We start from the raw sequence: 25,325 nt of genomic DNA, 5'->3' as shown, positions 1-25,325 counted from the left end.
AATATTTAAAATTGAATTATTATTCTTGTTTTAATCATTAATTTCTTCAAAAAATAGTGTTAAAGAATTGCTGAGTGAGGTTAACATGTCAGCGCCCTGTGAAATTTGAAGCTGGATGGGCTGGGAGTTGGCAGAGCAGTGAGCTAGAAAAAGCGCCTTTATAATTATAATTTTCCATATATTGTAGCGAATACAGCATCTGCCGAAGGAAACGCTTGCACAAGGTAAATATGGTAGATATAATGTCAATAAACTAATTAGATATTTACATACACGACTGTACTAAATTACCGATTACACCGCACCGCGGCCGTGCCGTACCGTGGCCGTGGTCGTGCTATATCAGTCCGGGAAGCGTTTTTTTTTTAAGACGGCACAGATTGGGGCATGGCGCGTGTTAAACCTATGGGAAAAACGTTGGGTTAGGGTTTTTGGTTAGGGTTAGGGTTAGGGTTAGGGTTGGGGTTAGGGTTAGGGTTTGATGGTTAGGGTTAGGATTAGGACTGGTTAGGTTTAGGGATAGCGTCCCCAATAGATTTTTAGGGTCCCCAATCTGCGCCGTCTAAAAAAAACACGCGTCCGGGAAACCCGCTCATGAGGACCGCTCCCGCGTACGAGGACTGCCCCGCCTCATGAGGACCGCCCCCACGCCTCATGAGGACCACCCCCATGCCTCATGAGGCCCGGGGGGGGAACGCCTCATGAGGCCCCCCTATTCACTTCTATTCATCTCACATCTGATGTATAAATTGTCGCAACTTTGCACGGTGATTTTTTGTTACTCACACGTGTCCACTATCCATGATGAAAAGAAGAAAAAATCCTATCTGTTTTTTTTTTTCAAAAATCAAGTGTTAATCAACCGATGCAGAGCGCCCATTAAAACACGGCAGATGACAGAAGTAGTGAGGGGCATTTCATTTTGGGACGCAAAACAAAGCAGAATGCCGTTACATGTATGTAGCCTATCATACATGCTTCTTACTAATTTGAGACGTTGCATCTCCCTAAACATGCGGCCACTTTCTCCTTCTCAAAGTAGCAGATTGAACTTGACTCCTGATTCTCTGATTGGCAGTGAAAAAAGTATGAGCGAAAATACTAATGCACATTTTACGTCCTGATCTAGTTTGACAGTTTGTGCTATCTTTATCATTTTGTTTACCTTCCCATACGGTGTGACCTGTGACCACATCTGTAAAATACGCGACTTCCGGTTCACAGCAAGTTCTCTCGCATCGTCCTGCATCACCACATACTTATCGCTCATTAGAAACATTTCTAGTAGTCGTAAAATATGAGGTGATGCGAGGGACAAAATTAGCAGTGATGCGAGGTGATACGAGGTGATGGGAGGTGTCCCCTGTAGAAACACGCTCCTAATCAACCGATATGCAGTGACCTGCTGAAACGGGCGCCAGCGGGATCGCTGAATGCAGGACTGCCGCACTTATCGGCCTGATCCGACTCAAAATTTTTTTTTTCCTACGGCTCTTGCCTCTCCGCGCACGAATCAGCCCCATGAAAGTGAAGTCTGACATCATTTTACAAACATTCCTACAGTCGACTCCCATTAATAATGAAGTCTTCGGGACCGACTGTTTTCTTTCGTTATATCGAAATTTCATTATAATCGAACAGATAAACAGTAAAAAAACCCCAAAAAGAGTGGATAATCTGGGGCCTGAATTTTTACTTTGCTGTACTTGCAATTTCATTATAACTGTGTTCGTTATAACGGGAGTGCACTGAAAGAGAAAAATAGAATCAGAACCAGCCTGATTGTGTGCATATATTCCAAATTGCTATTTCTCCCTGATAGAATAAGTGGGTACTTGAATTTGTCAGCAAATTAATCACTTTGTAGGTATTATGAATTCACTTTCTTTGTGAATTCTGCCGTCCTCTAGCCTTTGGGCGCCTTTCGTGCAAGTGTCCCACTGGATCCAGTGCAGACAGCATGCAAGCCATCATGCAATAAAACGCCATGCACAGAAATCTCCTCACATGCATACGTTACAAACTTGCTCTGAAAATCCCACAGCTTGCTTGTTTAGACAACTTGAAAAAGGACTCAAATTTTATAAAGATCAGATTTCAAGACTGCTCTCTGCTACCGATTGGGAGATAAATTTGTGATTTCACAAAGATACTGAAAAAAGGGTACCTTGGTAGAATGAATTGGCTTGCCAATGATGAAATCATGGTTTCCCTGCTTACGGAACAAACCACTGCCACCGATGGTATATGGCTAGCATGAAAAATGGGATTGTGCTAGAGGCCTCCCAAAGTTATGCTCAATTACCATGAAAATGAATTATGCTACATTTTTCAATTATCAAACAATCAAAAAGAAAAAAAGTGTCTTCACATATTTTTTTTTTTCTGCCAAGTCTCTCCCCAAATCAGCTGACAAGCAAGCGAACACATCACCAGAGATTCACATTTATGCAATTCTGTTTACATGTTGGCTGACAATCAAACAAACAAAAACAAAAAAAGGTCTTTGGATCATAGTACACAAGATGCGTATGGATTGTCAAAAAAACAAAAACAAAACAAAAGAAGCAAAAAAACAGGCAGGAAAGTAGGCCTACCATCCAGAAGAATAGATATTTTTGGAACAATTCTGTTCGAACTATGAAAAAAAAAAAAGCGTCAAAAATTATGCCAGAAAGCACAATTACGCCAAGTCTGTTAACATTTGTTCAGCCACATACAGTATCTCAATTAGTACAGTACACCTGTATTAATTACAGAAAAATCCGCTGTTGAAGTGATGTGACCGCATATGAAAAAAAGGATATCCATGTAATGTCTGACCATGGCTTAAGGTTGAGAGGCAGGATACAGCCACACTAACGTGCAGCATACATCATACTGTAGCATCACACGACCACCATCACAAAGAAAGTAACCTGATTTTTGTTTGCATTCTAGACAGCCCTGCTGTCTCTTTAACAGGCAACTTCTGTCATGTCCAAGCCCTCAGGACTGGCAGTTGTCTTTTGTTATACAGTGGACTTATAACGAAGTCCTCGGGACCGATAGTTTCCTTTTGTTATATCAGAATTCTGTTATAACCAAATAAATGATAAAAATACACAGAGTGGGTGATGTTGCGGCCTGAACTCTTACTTTGTTGTAACCGGAATTTTGTTATAACCGTGTTCATTATAACAGGAGTGCACTGTGTCAAAATTTTGTTATGGCCAAACAGTATTAAAAGTATGTGAAGATGTACTAATAAGTAGATAGATGATAATTTTGAGACCTGAATTTTTGCTTCATTGTTGTAATGAGAGTTTCATTATAATTGTAACTGTGCTTGTAATAGCAGAAGTGGACTGTATTAAGTTCCTACTACAGTGTCTGCGTATTTCTAACATTCTTTCCATCAGGACAGATGTGTGGTGTGGGCTCTGGCCTCTAGTCTAATTTCAAGTCCACACCATTGACTATGCCACATTTCCAGTTAGACGTCAGTTTCTCCAACCACAGAAGTGTGCAATTACTGTATACGCTGAATATTTCTAAGGTTTATATTTTTTGCGAATTTCACGAGTGGGATGCTATTCGCGAATTTAAAAACACGCTAAAGTATGAACTCTCATTCCAACATATTAAAGTGTGACATGCACACATACATGTCTCCTTTCGGTACTGTACTCCATGACAAATTCAATCACTTGCAAAATTGTCAATGAGTCCCAGTTAGCGAAAGATTACCCTTGCTAAATATATGATGTATACAGTGCACAGTTAGGTTATGTATGTGCTTACTACTCTTTTAGTGTTCAGTAGACTTTGCGTGACTGAGACTGCTGACAGAAGACCTCATTAAGAATGGAGAGTCCAGGAGACAACACCATGGTGGTTCGGATGATGGGAGAGTTTGAGAGCTTCATCGCCAAAGATATCGGTAAGAACCAAACTTGTGATAACAGTGGCAGATCCAGAGGGGGCGCACAGTACGCATGCCCCCTCTTCATTTTTTGTTAAGACAAAAGAACTTCTAAAGAATGAAATGGGGGTGCACGCTGTCCCCCATTTAATTTTGTAAAGGCGCCTTCCCTTTACGGATATTCCTGGATCCGCCCCTGGATAAGGCTTAGGAATGATCCTGTGAGTGTGATGTTTTAGGTTTGCATTCATCCTGATGAAAAATGGAAAGAATGAATATCTTTTACAGAAATAGGGTATGAATTGCAAGTATGAGAATTACGACAAGGGCATAGTCAGTTGAATGATATTTGTAATAGACTACAACAATATTTCTATTCAGCAAAGAACAACTGATGCTATTGTTTGTCTTTGCAAATGATTTTATACCAGTGTTTCAACATTCACATTAGAAAATGCTGTGTAGTGCAATAATCTTCAGAAGTGAAGCAAAAACCAGAATAACCATCACAATGACATCATTGTAAGTGTCTGTATGATTTCATTTACACGCAACATATTCTGAAAACTAATGATGGGACTCACTGGCCCCTTTCCTTCACACGCAGAGAAGAGGAAGCGGGACCAGCATACCCGCGAGAGACAAGGTGACCTCCTGTCGGCTCGGAGCCGCATCGCCAACCTGGAGATGGAGATGGAGATGATGAAGACCAGCAGCAAGCGGGCGAGGCTGGAGGCGGACAAGGGAGAGGAGAAACTCAAAAAGCAGCTACAGGTACGCCCTTAACCCGTTGAGGATGAGTCCCGAGTATATTTGGCCAAGTGTCTGTGGGAAATGCGTGTTTGTAGCAAAATCAGTCCATCCTTAACGGGTTAAAGACCTAGTGGCATGAGGAGACATGGGTGGATTGAATCAATCTTCCTTTACTGACCGCATGAGGTACTTTCGAAAACCACTTTAATAGCCCTTGTCAGTGAATATGTGTATGGAAGCGAAAGCTCATTGGTAATGGTCGACTCCAATCGAGATTCCTCAGCTGTGTGTGTGTGCTTATCCAAGGGTTCAGTGATAAAGCTGTACACAGTTTGTAAAGGAGATTCTCGATTATATCCAAGCCGGGCCAGCCTTTCCACTCCATGGTATATCCATGCTACCGGGTCTTTCACAATGATGGATTATATACTGTAGTTTCAAGTGTTTGGTGTTTGGACTGCTATTTCACTGGGGCTGGTGCATTGTATCTGCATGCAAGAGCTTGTATGGGGGCCCGGCTGCAATTTTCTTAGAGCTTTTGCGTCATTTCTTTGTACACTGTACTATGGAAATAATTTTCTGTTATAAGGCCTGTATCGAGTGTCATAGTAATATGGCAATTACAAAATGATTATCTTCACCCACTCCCTGTTGCTTCAAAATTGAACTTTTTGATATTTTGGTGAATTGGTAACAATTTTGAGAAGTTTATATAATATGCATTTGATGCAGAATTTTGTGCTACTATATCCCATTTAGAATGAGTGCAGCTTTGCCTGTATTAACAACTGTGTCCTGCTAACGTGAAGAAACATTACCCTCTTAGTGTGTGACATTACCTGGTACTTTACATTTTGTGTTTTGTGTACATAATGATATGTCACCTTAAAATAGACTTGATGCAAACTATCAGAGACACAGATCCCCCTTCAATTAGAATCTTACTCTCACTTGATGCCCGCGCAACAGGAAAAGATGGACACCGTCGAGGACCTTCAGCGCCAGCTTGAGTTCATCGTGAACCAGGAGAAGAGGATGAAGCGAGAGCTCGAAGAAGAGCGGAGCACCAAGGCAGGGATGCGAAGGCAGTACGATGAACAGATTCAGGAACTCCGGGAGCAGAAACTCAAGTTGGAGACATTAATGCAGGATGTGAGCAGACTTCATCTCCAGATATGTAAAATTGAGAGTCTTGCAAGGGGTGCAAAAGCTCCCCTTCCCTCCCCCCCCCCCCCCAAAAAAAAAAAAAAAATGCTTTCCTTAAAGTTATAGTTTCAAGTTATATCAAAATTGGATATTATTGTTACTGTGGTTAATTAAGATTATTTCAGTTTTACAATGAAACTCCTTGGTCTGAAGAACTCAATCAAAATGACCCCAAAGTGATGCAAAAAAGTCATCGAAGGAAAGAGTAGTTAAGGTTCTTTTCACGTGACAAGTAACAAATGCATTGTGTATATCTTAGTTTTCCATGTATTAACTCGGATAGATTAATTCTGTTGTGATATATATTTCCTTAATATCATAATTTGGAATGAAATAGGTCTAAAAGCTTGAAACAACAACAACAAAAACACTTCAAAAACCCATATTGCACGTACTTGTTACAGTTGTGGGTAACCTCAAAGTTATATTTGTAGCTTGAAATTGCTGTTTTCCATTTCTCTTTATCATACTCTGATTTGGACAGTCCGATTTCTGCTGCAATGTTTCTAGTTATTGTACCGCCTTACACATATGTTTCTTTCCTATTCCTTTACAGTTTCAGATCAGCAGTCGAAATAGCATCTCCAAGCTCACCAATGACATCAACAGGTAAGTGAACAAGATACACTTCAGGGAAGTCCACTACTTGAAATTTGAGCATGTTGCAAGCTCAGAATCTGAGTATATTACAGAAATTGTATGTGTGTGCAGTGCGCACATCACGAGCACATAGTATGCAATATTTTGCAGCTCTCTCTCTCTGTACTGCTTACATTCAATGTTATCTCTCGTTTGTTTGTTTTTTTCACACAAATATCTAAGAACCAGGTGGTTTGATGTTTAATTATGTTTTTCACATGTTTGAATACATTTTATTTTGAACCTGTTTTGAGCATGTTGCAGCGACATCTTGAAACCCCTCGTGGACCACCCTGCACTTGAAAATCAGGGTTAAAGCAAAATCACTTGTCAATGCTGAAGGTTTAGTAAATCGTTTGGTGCAGTTTCCTCTATGAAAAGCTTCAAAGCGTAATTATCAGCTTCATTTAACTTCAAATTTTCATTATCATGAGACTTTTGAAACGTTTTCAGATTGTTCTGAGCTTGATGCTTACCCTTTTTTTTCTTTGAAGTATTCCTCTGTCAAATGAAACCTGGCATAGTGTTGTAAAATGTATGTGAAGGAATTTTCAGGAGTTGCTTGTAAAGTTCAGTCATGCAAGCTGCTTGTACTTTATCCTGACAAGCATTAAAACTATGGTGGAAAAAAAAATCTTGAGTTGCAGATCAAATGTTAAACTAGGTGTGATGTGACAGGCTATATCGTATTTAGGTACCTTCTCATTGGTACTGCAGACAAACAAACAAATCTGCCAAGTCTTAATTTGGCCTTTTCCTCCCTGTCGTCTAGGAAAGATTCGGAGATGAAGCTGTTGCGAGTGGACTTAGAGAATGCAGATGCCCAGCTCAGATATCACATGAAGTGAGTTTCACTCTGAAACACTCTTTGTTCTGTTTTGTTCATTTTGTCTTCTTTATATTTTTTCCTCCTCTTCAGGAAAGTGACAATTTATTGTATAAAACATTAGGGAAAGCTTGTCTGTGGGCTCATTTTTTTTAATATGTAATTATTGTAGAGCTGTACTTCAGACTCTGTCTTTAGGATAGAGCACACCTGACTTTCTTCAGGTTTAATTAAAAAAGAATACACATTACTGACAAAAGAAATTGATAAATAAAATATTCCAAAGCTAGTCAGTTGTACTATATAACTGGGACATGTTGTTGTGTCTTGTTTCTCGTTGTACTTGAATTAGATACAATGCACTACCAGTTTGAAATTATGTTGCAATGATCAATTGGTGTAAGTTCTGATTCATCCAGATAACGTTCCTTAAAGACATAATAAAATGGTTTGGGCATTTTTTTCTCAATAATGTAATAATATTAAATGTTAAATTTTAAGTAATTCTATGGTTGTGCGGTTTTTTTTACTGTTCTGAATTTTGTTCTATATTTGTTAACATAATGGATGCAATTTCCTCGGTTTTGGAAAACATGCTATACTTTCGCCGCATGCGGCGCACTATCACTTCTAAATTGTGATGACGTCTAAGAACGGAGTCGTTCACGACCAGTCTAGAGCCGTAGCCAGCGAGCTGGCAAGGCTATGCTAGCGCAGCGCAGCGACAGCCGGCGGCCGGCGGCTGCACTGGCTAGCGCTGGCGGGGGAGCGAGCTATACTAGCGAGCGCATAGCAGGTGCTGCGCTGCACTATTGTCATTGGCTAAGCCTTTACTAGACAAAAGAATATTTAATGAACTGTATCGGATTTAATACTGCCAATAATACAGATTACAACTGTGGTACGCTTGGATATCCATTATTTTCGGCAAACTCGTGAAATAGGCCCCACCACTGCGTGTCTGTACTAATAGATAAATAGTAATACTACGGCGACTCGCCTGTTTAAATACTCATGAATTCAGCCCCACCGTGTGGCGTTCATCTCGGTAGGTAAGCACGGCGGTGGGGCTGCCTTCCACAGTCAATACTCGTGAATGCGGCGAAAATGACTTCATAACATGGCCCTCGACTAATTTAACGGCCAATTTAACCAAACAACCCTACCTAACCCTAAACCCAAGGAGGACCTACCCTTGCTTGCTATAAACGCACGGGTACGGTGCACACGCACTGTGGTGGGGCCTATTTCACGATAGCCCCACCACCACTGCGTGTCTGTACTAATACTACGGCGACTCGCCTGCTTTATAGGCCTAGACCTACTCGTGAATCCAGCCCCACCGTGGCATTCATCGGTAGACCAAGCACGGCGTTTGGGCTTCCTTCCACAGTATGATTTTTAGCATAAAACAAAAACTACTCGACCAAAATTGACGATCATTCTTGGTATCGTTTTTCTTAGAAAATGGCGCATCTAAATTACTGATAACAAATATTGCAGAAACTGACTATGGTATGGGAAACTGGTTAGGCCTTTTTTTTTTCTTTTTTTTTTAGCCACGACCCACCCTGTAACAACATATCCCCGAATAGGCGTTAGAGTGTAGCCTCTGTTTTTACTACTACCAAAGATTCTGCTATTACTACTTACTAGTCTACTAGACCTACTTCCGTAGTGGTAATAGTACTACTACTAGTACACATGTAGTAGTACTAGTAGACTACTACTACTAGTAGACTACTATAACTACTAACATTGTTAGTAGACTGCTACTAGATCTAGTACTAGACTACTATGTAAGCGCCGGCCGACGGGCCAGGCCACGGCCGGGACGCTCCCCCTTGCTTGCTGCGGCCGGAGTAGCCGTTCACTTTGTGAGCAAGCTGGGTCTGTTCTTCTAATCTATTTACTAGACAAGCAGTTACAACTTACAATGTCAATCATGTAGAATACAGTACACGTATATCCTTTCTAACGTTAAACTATATGGGGGCATACCAGACATACCACTCTGTATTTCCCAGGCGATCGTTTCCGTGAGGTCTATTCTCGGGCTTAGTGCCATGTTCTTTATATGCTCTTGCACTGGCAGCGGGGGAGATGCAGCTGGTTCATATCGGTAAGGTGCAGCCCCACGATAACGTTCTGGTTCATCGGCTGCCTCTCCCTCCCCATCTTCCCCTTCAACTTCATGTGCCTCCTCTTCTTCTCCGCTATCGTCAGAGCTGCAGTCTTCATCATCATCATCAATGTCGAAGTTTACCCATATAGGGGAAGACATTATGCTCGAGGTACCAGGTATCTGTGCAAGCTAACTTTGTGATAATGTACGTGGTAATGCGTACGCGTACATGTCGACAGTCAGTTGGTCGATCGGGAGCGCACATCCCGCGGGGCCCGGGCCTGGCCGGGCTAGCTATCGTGTACGCGCGTGTACCAAGCTAGTAATCTGAGTGCTTGTGCTGAGCGGCGTCTGCTAACTGAGCACAACTCCGTGCTTATACGTCATCAATCGGTTCAGGGGTGTTGGTCACGTGACTATCTTTTTCGCAAAAGCTGTAACGGGGTCCTCCAAAAATGTGACATTTGGGGGAGTTTCTAGAAGCGATAAAAACCGGAACGACACTGACAACATATTTACATTGATAATCATGACATATATTTTACATTTCTTTTGCATATTAAAACATTTTGCACGCATTTTATTAGGTCTTTAAAGGTACAAAATTAAATCAATTCAACTGAACTTACTGTTTCAATTCTGAAAACGGTTCAAGGCCGATCCAGGACGCTTCATCAGCTCTTTTGATTTGATGGCAGGAAAGTGTTGTTGCCAATCGGCGCAGACGCACGACCGACGTTATATTGTTCGGAGTCAGTCATTGAGGAATTCTCCAGATGATAATTATTTAAAATATCAGGTCCCAATGTTATTATCTGTATGTCCTTATGTACACGTATATGCTTAAAAATTACTTGTGTAACTCATCTGAGCATGTCATATAGCAATCTTCGTCAGTACAAGTTTTTGGTTGTAGTTTTCCAACATCAAGTCTGCCATCACCATGATACAGTTATATAAGTAAGATAAGTTATTCATACAGATTTCATCTGTTCTGCTCTATGCTTGGCAATGTATTAATCCCATTTATCAGTTGGTTTTTGATGTGTTCTTTCCTTCAAGGAGAGGCATTGATGCTTCCAGTCAGCGCAGGGCAATGGAGGAATACAAGTCAGAGCTGGTGGCTGCACAGTATAAAATAAAGGTAGGGTCAGTATTGTTATCACATCACCATACAGAAATATTGACTGATGTAAGAAGTATTCTTACCATATCATGGGAGCGCTCACCACGCAAAAAAATAAGAAATTAATATCCCTTGTCGGTAGAAAAGATAGTGTTTATACAGCTTAGATATGATTTACTAGGCATTTGTGTTATGGGAGGTAGTATTTTTGCATGTTGTTAATTCCACAAATACCAGCCAATTTGCAAAAGTCACAGAAATATAAACATCATAAAGTGCACCAGGTATACAGTATATAATACATTGTACCCAGCAGTCAAACTCTTATTCATGTACTAGAACATTTTACTCTTGCTCAATGTAGACTGCATGAAAAAGATTCACTTCATGGCAGCTGTCGCTGTTGGCTGACTGTTATTGTTGTTTCTTATTTTCAATTCCGTTTCTCTTGGAAGATGTTGGAGCAGCAGATACGGGATCAGGAGGATGGTGCGGTGGTTGCTAGGGCCGTCCAGGCCAACGCTCAGAAAGTCACCAAGCTGGAGCAGGAGATCTCACGGCTCAAGCACGAGAATGCTTTCTACAGGTAGATTTGTGTGAATAGTGTCTATGGTGCTTCATATTCTTGTGAATCTTAGGTCGCTCTTTCATGATAAAGAGCACCCTCCACCTTTGGCTGTGTTTCTATGAGAAGTGCTAATTGAGACTGAGAAAACAACTACTGTATAACGAGAAATGTTCGCGTGCATTTTAATTTCGCAAATTTCGCGAGCGCCAAGATTCGCGAAATTAAAATGCACGCGAAATTTCCTATCTACACTATATGCATTGAACGCAAGAGGCAATTCGCGAAAATTTCTTGCCAGGAAATAGGCCGTCGGCTCCAATTCGCGAAAATTTCGTGCCGCGAATATATCGTGTTTTACAGTATATCAAAATGTGACTTTGATAATACATGGGTGAAATTGATACCAATCAATACTTTTACTAAGTTGTCACTCAATGAATTATCCATATAAGTGAAATCAATTTGTGAGATTTGGTGTAAACATATTAAAGAAAGATGAACTTGATGACTGAGTAATTGAAGTTAAAGGTATATTAAGAATAACATACATATATATCTTGTTTTTATTTTTAGTATTCATCATGAAGAATACCGAAGAACTGAAGTCAGCAACAAATTCAGGGATATGTTTATTATGAAGTATTGCTATTCTGCTATAAACAAATTTTAAAAAGGAGTTTGAAAAGTATTACATATGCATTTTTATTGGAATATTTTCTATTATCCCTGTGTAATCTGTGATTAAAAAAAGAATGCAATTACAAGGACAGACTGATTATTTTCTTCAGTTTGAGATTGGCATATCCATCATATGAAAAAAGTGAATGATTCATTTATGGACTTCAAACCTTCCTGTTGAAAGATTTTTTTGTAGTGCTCACCATAACCTATGACACCATTTGGCTTTCCAAGTGATCTGATGTATTTTCTGCTGTTGTTCACAAGTATTGTTGAGAAGAGTGACATGCTGCCTTCTTGCAGGGAGACCGTGGAGAACAACGCCCTTCTGAAGGAGAAGGTGACAGGGTTAGAGGCGAAGCTGGCCAGAGCCTCAGAGAGGTGCACAGAGTTTGCCCGTCTCCAGGTGGAGAACGAGGACCTAAAGGCCAGGCTCCATCGGTGGGAGACCATCAGTGGGGACCAACCCAGCAGACCCAAGTAGGTACCTCCCCATTCTCCTATTTCCATGGCAACAGGGTATCGTCACTGTCGTATCACAAATTTGGCATCATATTCTGACATAATTCATACTTTCGTGGAAAAATTGGGGATTCACCTTAAATAAGCAGGTACAAGAATATCTTGTTAGTGCTTGTCAAGCTTGGTGTATGTAAGCTCCTTCCTAGGAAGACTGTACAATGCTAGAATTGTGTGTTACATGTGAGATTATGTTAAGAGATAGAAAATATACTTATTCAAAATTTCATTGGGCAATTAGTATTCAGCAAAATCAACTCGTGTACATGTATCATAGTGTGCTCTTTCAGTGCTATTGCTTCATCATAACTTTGCCAATAGCTATGAAGAGTTTGCCTGCAGCTATTGTGAAATGCGGCATAAATGATTGTAGCAAATGTATTCCTCTTCAATATATGATAGCGTCTGTCATTATGTACATGCAGCCAGCATACCTACGTTTTGTTTGCAAACAGTTAAAGGTCCTACTTACCTTTGGGAGCAGTGATTTTAGAAATTTTCAAGATACCACTTTTGATGCATATGTGTAGGTCAGTTGTATCATAAAACATCCTACCGTATAAAATTTTCGCAGTAAAGCCTAAAATATAGGGAGATATCACTGCTTTTCTCAATAAACCATAACTGTAGACGGTTTATTCTGGAAACATTTTTAGTATGAATATTGTTCACATTTTGTATATTTAGCAATACTTATCATAGATTATACTGATTCAAATTTATACGTTGATTGTTTCTATCCCTAACTCACATTTTAGAACTATTTTGAAGCACTAATGCTGTGTTTTTTATTCATCTGCAAATGGTAAATTATGCCTTTAACACACACAAGGATTTTGTGGAAATGTTTGATCATCATATCATCTATCATCACCTTTTTCAAGAGAAAAATTTGAGCGATATCCCACCTGGGAGATGAAACACTGTGCATTTGTTTATTTGGGAACATTTCTTTTCTTTTTGTGTGTGTGTGTTGTTGTTGATTTTGCAAATATCAGTTAAGTTGTGCAGCATTTGCTAATAAAAATAGAAACACTGTGAAATATACTGTGTATAGAGTATCTGTTTATCATTTTCTGGTCGCAGGTCTCCTTCAGAAATGGTGCAGCAAATAACGGATCTCCAGAGGGGGCAAGTGAGTCTCTTGGAGCAGCAAGGACAGTATATGGCAAGGTGGGTTCACACTCATCCCTTTTTCATGTGCTGAGCTTTCAGCTGATGGATGTTTATCATATTTGGCACCCTTTTCTTCATCCAAATTGAGAAATTATTCTCCTCATATTAAGAATATAGTATTTCTTAAATTTTGTCGGCATGCTTTGTATGTGCCATTTCCCCATTCACTTCTTGTTTCCCCAAAAATTAGTACAAAATGTTATGGATCACATTAATTTCTTTGCTGCTTCTGCAGTGCTATGGAACAATGTTCCAGATTGTATAATTAGAATGCAGATGATAGATGCATTTAAGAAAACTGTAGAAGCTTTCCTATTTAAAAAGGCTTTTTGTTAGTTAAAATTGGTACTCAGTGTAAATCTGTAGCCTACCCACACACTTGTCATATGTTATTCTCAAGTGCAAAGATACTCAAGTGATATGCACTGTATAAAGTTAGTTGTATGATTATCATCATGATTATCATTCATGTTTTACCCATCAAGTCCAAGAAACCCTGTTTCCATGGTTTTGTGCGAAATATTTTTATGATGATTATATTTTTACTATTCATGAAATATTGCCCAATAGTCTCCTGCTGGTGACCGTTCCTCACATCCCCACAGCCATGGGTGCCTTGTGATTTTATGTCACCATAGATCAAACCCTCCCCTCCCAGTACCCCAACCCCCTCCTCAACCTGCCGACTGTCTTCCCCCCTTGGGGATGAGGGGTGGCAGGAGGGATGGGGGAAGGGGGATAGGATGGATAAGATGCATATCTTCACTCAGATTCACCCTGTGGGCTGGTGCCCAAGTTTGTGTGCAATCTGATTTGTGCATGTGCAGACATTAGCAGCTTTGTGATAAATCGATGCTTTCAATAAATGCACTATAAATTTCTTGTGTTTGGTGCCTACCATATGTACATCCTCCCTTTTTACTGGTATTCAGTTTTCTTTCTTTGTTCCTTTACTCTATGTTTCCTTCATTGCTTACAGTTGTATATTGATCACCTTGCTTTCTTGATCATGTGGACTTAAATTGTATACATGATCAATTCACTTGCAGTATCGAAAAGCAGATCATAGATATGGCATTAGCAGTATTGCTGCATGTTTCCAACTTGAGTATTATTAACACAGCAGTTGCTATTTCTTTGCAGAATATCTCAAGGAGTTGTACATCTCTCTCTCTTTTTACTACACACCATGACTTTCAGTGAATGCATATTTGCTAAATGTATGTTCTTCATTTTCGGGGGGGGGGGGTTGTTTTTGTTTTGTTTTTTGCCTCCTGCTCATCTTGTTCCCTGCTCATATTGCAACCAGTGCCCATGCAAATGAAGAGGCATACAAGGCCACCAGTGAGAAACTAGTCTCCATCAGCCAGGATCTTCTGAAGGAAAAGGAGCATAACAGGCAGCAAGATGATTTAGTCAAAAGACTGCAGAGGAGACTACTCATGCTGACTAAGGTATGATATGAATGAACGTTGTACTATTTTGTAGAGCTTTAGCAAGGAATGGATATTATCTCTTGCATTCAAAGAAGCAGATGGTGAAATGAAGCCTGAATATGTGTTAGTTTTAGGATAGGCATACAATTTACTGGAAACTCAAATTAGTTTACACACTTGACTTTCTTGGTTTTCACAGATATGAAACATAGATAGTTATTGTTTTTGTCACCTCAGTTTCTTGGGTTTACAGTTTACACGTGAAGTAATAAAGCAGTGATCTTGACCATGTCAATCCTTGTGTAGGATGGCATAGTGCTCTCCTATGTTGGGATGTAGGAATATAACATATTATACAGACTGTACATCACATCATGCAGTTACCTCTAATCTGTGTTGGTTGACAACCTCTTGTGAAGCATGGAAAGAAGCTAACAGTGACAAATAATAGACTAGCAAGAGGGGAGACTGGAAGAGGAAAGGAAAATAACTGCAGGCTTTTGTTGTCACACTTTCAGAGAAGAGAAGAAGTTGCATTATTTTGCTGACAAGAATCAAGTTGTTATTGCAACTGATTGACAAATTGCCATTAATTTGAATTAACACTGATTATTTGGTGTTCCTGAAGATAATGGGCATACATACTTGGGTTGGACTTGAACAAATTACCTCCTGACTGCTAGCCAGACATCAAATCCACTAGACTACCAACCTTCTGCCCAATAGCCAGTGATGATTCTGATCCCTTATTGCAGTAAGTACTGTATAATCTGTTCAAATTAAGGATTCTTGTGTTTATTTACGTCTGTAAAGGGCAATTTGTCACTCAGTTTTAATAAAAGCAAGTTAATGCAAGAATCATTAATCCGAAGAATTTGGTTCTGCCAAAAGCAAATTCCTTCTCTGATTCCAACCACCAGGAGCGAGACGGTATGCGCCAGATCCTCAATTCTTACGACACCGAGGTGACCCACTCCGGCTTTGAGCTTCAGGCCAACGCCCGGCTGAAGCAGGCTGAAGAGAACGCCCAGGCCTGCCACCGCCAGCTCGAGCAGCTGGACGAGACGGTCAAGCAGGCCAATGCAGAGGCCGGTCAGTATCGGCTGCAGGTCCAACAGGTCAGTGTGTGTGCTCACAAGCACCAGGTAAAAAAAAAGAATGGATAGACAGAAGGTGATCTTCATGAGTTGCTCGAATGTATGAGAGCGGTGTACTTATGGAATTCAATTTTTTATTCAAACTTTTGGATGGCAGATGGCATCATTATTATCCAGTATCAGTGTGAGGGATTCCCTAGAGTGCAATAAGATGCCCCATATTCAAATTAGCTTTGGTAGATAGAGTTGAAGCAGGTGAATGGAACAATAGAGGGCTGATCAAAACTGCACATGTAATAAGAGAGTTGCAGCATTGTGACATTTTATATTTTTTCCAAATCAGTCATATTAGCAGCATCCAAACATGCAAAGTTGATGAGTAGATGATGTCATGGCCTTACAACTCTCCACTTGCCTACTCACAAGTCTCGGCTAAATTTCTTCTTTTCACTTGTTTTCAAAGCAAAATGGTTTAATCCCTTGTAATAAGAACATGTTTTTGCTGCAATAACCCAGTAATGTTGTGTTCTGTATTTGGGAGGCAAAAGGTTCCTGAATTATTGACCAAAAAACAATCATGATTTTGATATTTTTGTGCATGAACAACAGGAGAGCTGGGAGTTGGTGATAAGAAAGTGCTAAGAAGGATACATCTCTTCCATACTTTATAAAGCATCATTTCATCTTTTACTAGACTACCCAACCAGTAATGGTATAACATGCTTGGTTCCCTTAGTAACAAAAATTGATAGCATCACTTTTCTCAGTCCTCTCAATCTTTGCCTCTCCTTCCCTCATGCGTGCAGCTGCAGCTAGAGCTGAGGCATGTGCGAGAGGAGCTGACCAGTGCCCAGGCAGCCGCCAGCAAGAAGGACGCCCTCTCTGGCGTCATCCCGTCGGACGAGGTGGAGGAGCTGAGGGGGAAGGTGGCAGCACTGGAAGAGAGATGCAAGACTCTGGCTGAGAGGAATGAGATTTTGGAGCTGCACATGGAAAGGAGTGCGCTGAAGGTAACCCTCTCTCTCTCTCTCTCTCTTTCTCAGAACACTAGCTGGGGGGACAAAACCTAGTATCTCCAAAAGTCAAATGTTCAGGAGGGCTAAAAAGCATGGCAGCTAAAGCACCATAACAAATAAGAACACCTTTCCTTTGACGTGCCGTGGTTGCTTCATTTCTGGGGTAAGATTGCTAGGATTTGGACAGGACATCTTTTAACTAATTCACTTGTCTGACAATTGATCCCAAAAAGTGTTTTTCACCAAAAATGGTCTTGTCAGTTACCCCAACAACACACCAGTACTCTTGAACTTGCACCCTCGATGGAAGTCTTGATCAACGGCTTGTTGATATGACAAATCAATGCATGTCTCGATCAATGTCAGTGTTCACACGACAAAACAACATATTGCAAATTGTGATGGCAGAATCATGTAAGATGGGGTGCTTTGTTAAAAATTACATCGTGGTGTCCTTTGTAAGTGTATGTGTTTGTGCATGTGTGTGAAGGTGTGTATGTGTGTGTCTATTGGGAATGCAGATGGCAAGTCAGACTGTGGGAGCCCATTGTACAAATTACAGTACTTTGTAGCTACGTTGAACCTAACATTGTGTCACTGTCACACATAAATGAAAAATGCATGCACGTGCACACACACAAACATTTTTGATAAAGGGTAAAAAATTACAGAAACAAGTGCAAAGTTGCAGAGATAACCAAAGATTGAGACCTTTTCTATTAATGTACACAATGACAGAAGAAAGATTTAGATTGTCTTATTTGTCTGAGTTTGAGTATTTTTTATGCCTCTGCCAACGAAGTGGCCGGAGGCATTATATTTTTGGGTCGTCCGTCCGTCCCTACGTACGTACGTCCGTCCGTCTGTCCGTCCGTTCGTCCCGTTTTGTTTTTGTCGATATCTCAAGAACCGTGTGGTGGTTTTACATCAAACTTGGTATGAGGGTATATCCTGGGGGGATGATACTTTGTTTGGATTTTAGGGTCATGGGGTCAAGGGTCAAAGGTCAAGTCAAAAGATTGAAATTTCATGTTTTTCGCCATATCTCGCAAATGGTTCAAGGTATCTTCATAGAACTTAGTATATATGCATGTACCGATGGGCAGTGATTATCTAGGGAAGTTGGGGGTCATGGGTCAAAGGTCAGGGGGTCAAAGGTCAGGGTCAACTCCTCAAAATATCACTACTTTCCTTATATTTATGCAGTGCCTGAAGGATTTTTTTTAACTTGATGTATGCATGTATTACCCAATATATATTCTGTGGGAAGTTTCTTGCCAAAAGGTCAAAGGTCAAAAGGTCAAAGGTCAAGTGAAAGTGCAAAATCGCACTTTTTCCTCCATATCTTGAAAGTAACTCAAGGTATCATCATGAAACTTACATATTTATGCATGTTCTACCTAACAGTGATTCTCTTTGGAACTGTGAGGTCAAAGGTCAAAGGCCAGGTTTAGATAATACTATTTTACCATTTGATACTGAAATTATACTTTTTCTCAATACCTTGAAAATTACTCAATGCATAAACTTATAAAAGGGTCAAAAGTCAAGTAAAAATCATCAGTTCCCCAAATACCTGCACTCTGACGTTTTAATCATTCATCCAATTGAACCTAGTTCTAGGAAAGTGAACATTCAGCACATTTGTGGCAAACCTGTCATTCTAATATTTTGCCAATTGTGTGAAACTGTCATCACACATTGTCAAGACAGTGTACTATAGACCTATTAGGAGAACCGTGCATTATGGTGGAGGCATACCAGTCGCCTTAGCGACATTTCTAGTTTCTGTTTGATTTTGGTGAATTTGAACCATATAATTAGACGCACCTGGCATTGTAGTTTCCGTTAATGCAGTCACATTTCTAAAAGGATATTACAATCATGTTTAATGCACACTTAAGTAGCCTACATGTCATCAAACGAACAGGGATCATTGTTATACATCTCATCAAAAATTAACCCTATCATTTTTTAAACTGAAATGCATGAGTCAAATCATTGATTATATTCTAAGTGTGATCAGATATCATGCAGCTACATGTACCATTTAGCCAGTAGCAGTGCTGGATGACAAGGAGAAAATAATACAAACATTAATTAATTAATCAGTTTATTAAGTAGTCGTAGTAGTAGTAGTAGTAGTAGTAGTAGTAGTAATAATTATAATAATAATAATAATGATAATAATAATAATAATAATATTATTATTATTATCATTATTATTATTATCATTATTATTATGATAATAATAATAATGATGGTGATAATGATAATGATAATAATAATAATAATAATAATAATAATAATAATAATAATAATAATAATAATAATAATAATAATAATAATAATCACACTGGTGACCGTTCCTCACAGCACCACAGCCATGGTTGCTTTGTGATTTTATGTCACCAGAGATTAAACCCTCCCTTCCCAGTACCCCATCAATCTCTGACCTGATGTTGTCCCCTTCCCTTCGGAAGAGGATGATGGAAGGTGGAGAGGGGGGAAAAGAGGGGAGAAGATGCACACTTTCACCCAGGCTCATTCTTCTGGCAATCTGCCAGAGTTTCTGTGAGTTCTGGTTTTGCATGTGCAAACATTCCATGGCAAGTTCAATTCTACTTTGAATGACGCATGCCCAATAATTCTTAACATTATTTAGGGTAGTCACATATATATTGTTAAATCTTATTGCCTCTTTTTCCTCTCTGATATCCTTCATTGCTTTATCAAGATGTACATAATTGATTCATGTTGACCTTTTTCTTTCTTTACTCTTTAAAAATGATAGCTTCCTGGAAATAATCCTACTAGATTTAAAAAAAAAAAAAATCTGTAAATTGTAATGCACACACTGGTTGATGTTGTGAAATATCCCTTTGGTAGAACCATATTGCTGGTAAACCACATAGGAAGCAAGGCCTGAGCAGAGATATACATGCATGTTTTATCACATTTATGTCAAGCACTGTGATCATGCGTGAAGACCATCTTATGAAATGTTCAGCTCACACGTCACTTTAATCAGAAATCACTTTAATCTCAATCTGAACAGGGAGACTATGACCCCACCAAGACCAAGATCCTGTCCTTCAGCATGAACCCCGCTGCCGTTGCTAAGAAACAGAAGGGGGAGGAGCTAGAGAAACTCCGGGCGGAGTGCGAGACCCTGAGGCAGCGAGTGAGGGTGCTGGAAGAGTCCGGAGACGGAGGAGATACAGAGGTCATCGCTAATAAGATCAAGGAGGAGCAAACGCGAGCAGTACAGGGTTGGTTTTATTTTTCTCCATCTCATCATATCCAGAATTTGTCATCATTATTGTCATTGTCATCATCTTCACCATCGGCATTATCATCATGTTATTTGTTGTTTTCCTAATTGCCACCCTCATCAACACCGACACCATCATCATCGTCGTCATCAATGCTATCATTTTCATTGTCACTAGCCTTGTCATCTGTCATCACCATTATTATCACCATTATCCTGATAATCATCATGTACTGTTAAAGCCATTATTTTCACGAGGGTTTAATTTTCGTGAATTTCGCGAATCAAAGTTGGATCATTAATTTAACAACACGCAAGAAAGTCTCTATGCACTTGGGTACATTTCGTTTTAATAGTGTCTGCGTCAATTCGTGAAAACAACATCTCGCAAAAATATCTATGACCTCATGCACGAAAATATCTGTACGCAGAAATAACAGGGTATGCAGTACTGTGTAGTCATCATCTGCAACAGCAGCAATACCACCATCTACGAGACGATGACACTTCTTGCTATGCAGGGGCTGAGAAGATCCAAAAGCAATCTTGATTTAATATCTGTTATAAAACTGGTGATATTGATCATAGTCCAATGATTGGCCAAGAGTAATTGCATGACCAGTGTTTTATTTTGCCTAAAGGCCACACTCTACTTTTTACCAGCCATTAGTGTACCAATGACCAGTACTAACGACTGATAGTCTGCACTCAACTACATTGTCTGTGTATTACTAATGCATTGCATTTGGGCAGTTCGGTAAGCTTGGAGCTGGTATGTACTGGCCTTGGAATCTGGCAAAACTTGTTGCAATAGAAGTGAAACTATGTCACCATTTTCTAAAACAACTAATGCATGTAACAAGTCAGGCGTTAGTAAAATTATCCACCCTGCTTGACTTTGTAATAGTCAGATGAACATACTCATCACCACCCTGAATGTATCTGACTGTTCAAAAGTTACCATCAGATGGATAATTCTCATTATGTTCCACATACTAAGAATCTTGCTATAAGATTGGTCAAGAGCTGATCACGTGATAAAGCGTAGTTTTGCCCATCACATCACCTGAGAAGACAAGTTCGTTACATTCTATGATGATAGTGATTTTGTTTTGCTGATCTCTTAGTCCACACAGTCCTAACGCGTGATATAACTTACAATTTTGAGTACGCGCGAAATAAAAGTGCGTTGCACTGTGGTCTATCATTTGACCTGGGTCAAGTGATAGACCACAGTGCAATGCACTTTTATTTCGGGGCCACGGGCTGGGCGCGGAGCAAATTCGTTGTTTTGTCATCTATGCGCATACGTCTGAAATAAACTACGTAGTCTAAGCCCTGAGGATACCTAAAGACGGCTAAAACGGTTTCAGATGTGAAATAAAAGGGGAATATCTAGGTCTCTAGATGTGGAATATAAAGCAAATAATCAACTTTTAGTTTCAGGCAATGAGACAAACTATCACTTCCTCGGCGATCTGAATGTGTACGCTATCTTTCCTCAGCTGCGCTCCGGAAAGATAGCTACATCCAGATCGCCTCGGAAGTGATAGTTTGTCCCGTCACCTTCACCAACGTTGATTATTTGCTTACTAACACCCTCTGTAATGTGCATTATTCATATACCATCTCTCTGTCAATCCTTCAATCAATCAGATGTGAAGAAGGAGCTAGAGCTCTCCGAGCTCCGCAACCAGCGTCTCAAGGAGGTCTTCTCGCAGAAGATCCAGGAGTTCCGGCAGGCCTGCTACCGACTCACTGGTTACCGCATCGACAACCCCACCAACAACCAGTACAAGCTGTTGTCCATGTATGCAGAGACGCCGAACGACATCCTACACTTTCAGGTCAGTTGAATGCTTCATAAACCTGCAGGCACAGCAGATGCCCTGGCATACTGTGGTTTAGGCATTTTAAACATACACAACACCAGGGCACCGTTTCATGAAAGTTGTCAGCCCTGACAAGTTGTCAGTTTCCGACAATCACCATGGTAACAGTCAGATACCAGAGCTTCTAAGCCAATGAAAACCTAGGATTTACTGAAGTTGCAGAACTTGTATGGGCTGACAACTTTCATGAGACGGTACCCTGATAATGCCATGAATGCTTAGTGGTGGGTGGTTTCGTGGTACAGCATTTACTTGTATTCTTTCTTACATGTAAGTGTGGTTCTGAAAAGAACCTACTCAATATCAGCATTTGGTAATCATGCTCCTAGTGTCCTTAGGAGAAATGATATGTGGTGTACTTTGAAATCACCCACAACTAAATGCTATACCACCATGGAAACCTTTCAAGAACATGTACCATGAAAGCTGTTTAGTATAATGGCTGTACTAAGCAACTACTGTGAAACAAGATGAAACTTTGCCAATTGGAGCCGATGGCCTCTTCCGCAGCATGAAATTTTCGCGAGTTGCCTCTAACATTCACTGCACAAAGTGTAGACAAGCACTTTCACGTGTATTTTAATTTCGCAAATCCTGGCTCTCGCAAAATTAGAATGCATGCAAACATTCCTCGTTTTACAGTGTGCAATGAGAGGTATTGGTAGACAGAGTAAATAGACGATACACATGGTAACTGCACTTTACAGCAAGCTGTGGGAGTAGAAAGTGCTGTTGAAGTAAACATAGATGCAGTAAGATAAATAAATGAAAATATGGCCTTAGTTCAAAGCATTCATGTCATTAATATCACCACTGTCACTCTGTTTTAGAGAGCTTTCATACATCCATAGACTGTGCTCTTATCAAACTGTTGTTCAGTCCCGAAGACTCTGAATTTGCAGAAAGAAGATTGGTTTTTCATTGTTCTAAATTCAAAATGGCAGCAGTGAGTGTGATCCTGGAAATCTCACCATGAAAGGTCACAATTGCTATGAAATTTTATCCAGTGACACATTCGACCATACATTTTCTAAAAATGCAGATGCCTTTTTCTTTCCATTAATTATCCGTGACAAATACAGTTGCTCCTTCAGTTCTAGAGATATATTCCATTCAAAATGAAAATTTTTGACTTCAGAGGAAATGTCTCTGCAGCACACATACAAAATGAGGGGAAAATGGCTTCATAGGTGATTGCTACTTGAAATACATCCTGGATAAGAAGTAAACCTACTACATTTTTAAGTATTTGATTTGTAAACTTCAGCATTGTATTCCCATACATCTCATTTGCATAGATGACACCAACTGGTGAGATGAATCTCCTGGAGAATGACTTCTCATCCACGCTCACTGATATGGTGGAGGAGTTCCTACTCCGTGGTGACAGCATTCCAGCATTCCTTAGCTCAGTGACCCTTGACCTTTTCAATCGCCAGACAGTCATGAGGTAATTGGAGCCACAGAAAATCCAGATGGACTTCTCTAGCTGTTTCCCCGGGTGAAATCATACCCTAGGTGGAACGGAGATCGTCTGTTGGTAAAGGCACCTGAATGCCAATGACAGCATGGCAGGTTACTCGCGCCTTAGATAATATCCTGGAGTAACCTGCCATTTTCACACTACTCCAGTCCACCATGCTATAATTTTAGGCAGACCCTGGACTCTGATGCCCATTTCAGACCTTGCCTATTCATGCAGGAGCTGTGCAATTGGAGGTGGAGCAAGATGCCCACTTCACACTGCACTGGTTCACCCAGCCATAATTTGAGATCAGAAGAAGCCAAAGTAGGATGCTTGGACGAGCTTCCATGTGATAAGCCTCTTTATGCTCTTTACAGACTTAACTCAGAAAAAAGGAAATAATGAGCACTGAGGGAACAGTGTGCACATGCTGCAGTTCTGCATGTGAAAGATGCTTTCACAAGATGAAACTATAAGGTCAAGTGATGTGTGTATGTCATGCATAAAGGGCATTTATTCAATGCTTATGTTGTGTTTTTGCGTGACATGATACGAAGAGTTGTATTAGTGAATGACAGCAGACCAATGCCTTCCATTCCTTTTTTTTAAATTTGATTAAGAGATGAAGGATGTCATCGTACTATCAGCGAGTGAACTCAGCTATAAGTCAATTCAGAGTCACATTCTGTGCATGAGTAGATGAATGTCATCTGAGAGAAACGACATAAGCAGACACACTGAGTTGTAATGACCAATGTTGTGGATAGAGCCTGAACAGTTACTGTGCATTGCGGTGAAAAAACATTCATAAACATGTTCAAGAAGATGTTTGTTCTCCTCATAGCAGAACATGTTTAAAATAAAATCCAGGTTTTGCTGATCTAGTCTTCACTATTTTTTTGTGTGAGTACACCCCAGTTGGTATGCTCAGCTTCAAATGTCATTGATTTCACTACCAATGTCAGTTTTTTCTAGTTATTTTGTTTCTTTTTTTTTAATTGTAAGTGGAAAAATGAGCAAAGAAAATGGGATTCCATCGGGATACGAACCCGAGACCTCCAGATTGCTAGCCCGGTGCTCTACCGACTAAGCTATAGAAAGCCCTAATTCAGTGTTCGTCCCAGAAACCCTAAATTCTCAATGCTCGGATGGTTTGAAGCTATAGCAGTGTGTTTGTGTGTGACACACAAGCACACACTTGAGCCTGGCATAAACCCAAAGGATAATTCAACTTGGGGATAAATGCGAGGGATCACCAAAGTGATGCAGCTTTTTTAGTATGTAACAAATGCAAACAGAAGAAAATTGACTAGAAATGAATATAAATTATTGGTGGAAAAATGAGCACAGAAAATGGGATTCCATTGAGTTTTTGCATAGACATCGGTTATAGTTTAGCCATAAACTGCTTGCAAATCTTAAATTCTGTGAATCTTATTTAGTGGCAAAACGGCATTAAGTGGTCACCAAGACAATGGAGGATATCTATGTGATTGTCATGACATGTAGGTCAAGGAGAACACTGGAGAGATAGAAGCTACCCTTGCTGTATATTCTGCCTGTGAATGTATGGAAACTGAATGAGGAATATAGTTTGACTACTGTATGAGTGACATTCTATTTCT

General features: G+C 40.1%; 1 protein-coding gene across 1 annotated transcript; it reads left to right on the top strand.

Annotated features, from left to right (window-relative positions):
• Positions 1–115: 115 nt before the first annotated feature.
• LOC139722745 (mitotic spindle assembly checkpoint protein MAD1-like) lies at positions 116–24,013 on the top strand. The gene is made up of 16 exons (XM_071634028.1): positions 116–224; positions 3,795–3,922; positions 4,512–4,678; positions 5,627–5,809; positions 6,420–6,472; positions 7,275–7,346; positions 10,516–10,597; positions 11,035–11,165; positions 12,129–12,305; positions 13,431–13,517; positions 14,830–14,974; positions 15,877–16,074; positions 16,860–17,063; positions 20,128–20,341; positions 22,000–22,190; positions 23,534–24,013. Exons 2-16 carry the CDS (start codon positions 3,847–3,849, stop codon positions 23,687–23,689), a joined length of 2,136 nt encoding a protein of 711 aa, XP_071490129.1. The 5' UTR covers positions 116–224; positions 3,795–3,846; the 3' UTR covers positions 23,690–24,013.
• Positions 24,014–25,325: the final 1,312 nt, after the last annotated feature.

The sequence above is a fragment of the Diadema antillarum genome, unplaced genomic scaffold (genome assembly GCF_040938485.1).
Source record: "Diadema antillarum isolate AM-2024a unplaced genomic scaffold, OU_Dant_1.0 scf00000170, whole genome shotgun sequence".
NCBI classification, from domain to species: domain Eukaryota; kingdom Metazoa; phylum Echinodermata; class Echinoidea; order Diadematoida; family Diadematidae; genus Diadema; species Diadema antillarum.
This window is presented reverse-complemented; position numbering and strand designations above follow the sequence as displayed.

Excerpts from the sequence above, each read along its gene's own strand:
- LOC139722745 (XM_071634028.1), top strand. The coding sequence starts at position 3,847 with ATGGAGAGTCCAGGAGACAACACCATGGTGGTTCGGATGATGGGAGAG. Across the intron at positions 7,347-10,515 it reads CAGCTCAGATATCACATGAA|GAGAGGCATTGATGCTTCCA; the intron begins GTGAGTTTCACT and ends CTTTCCTTCAAG. Across the intron at positions 17,064-20,127 it reads TGGAAAGGAGTGCGCTGAAG|GGAGACTATGACCCCACCAA; the intron begins GTAACCCTCTCT and ends CAATCTGAACAG.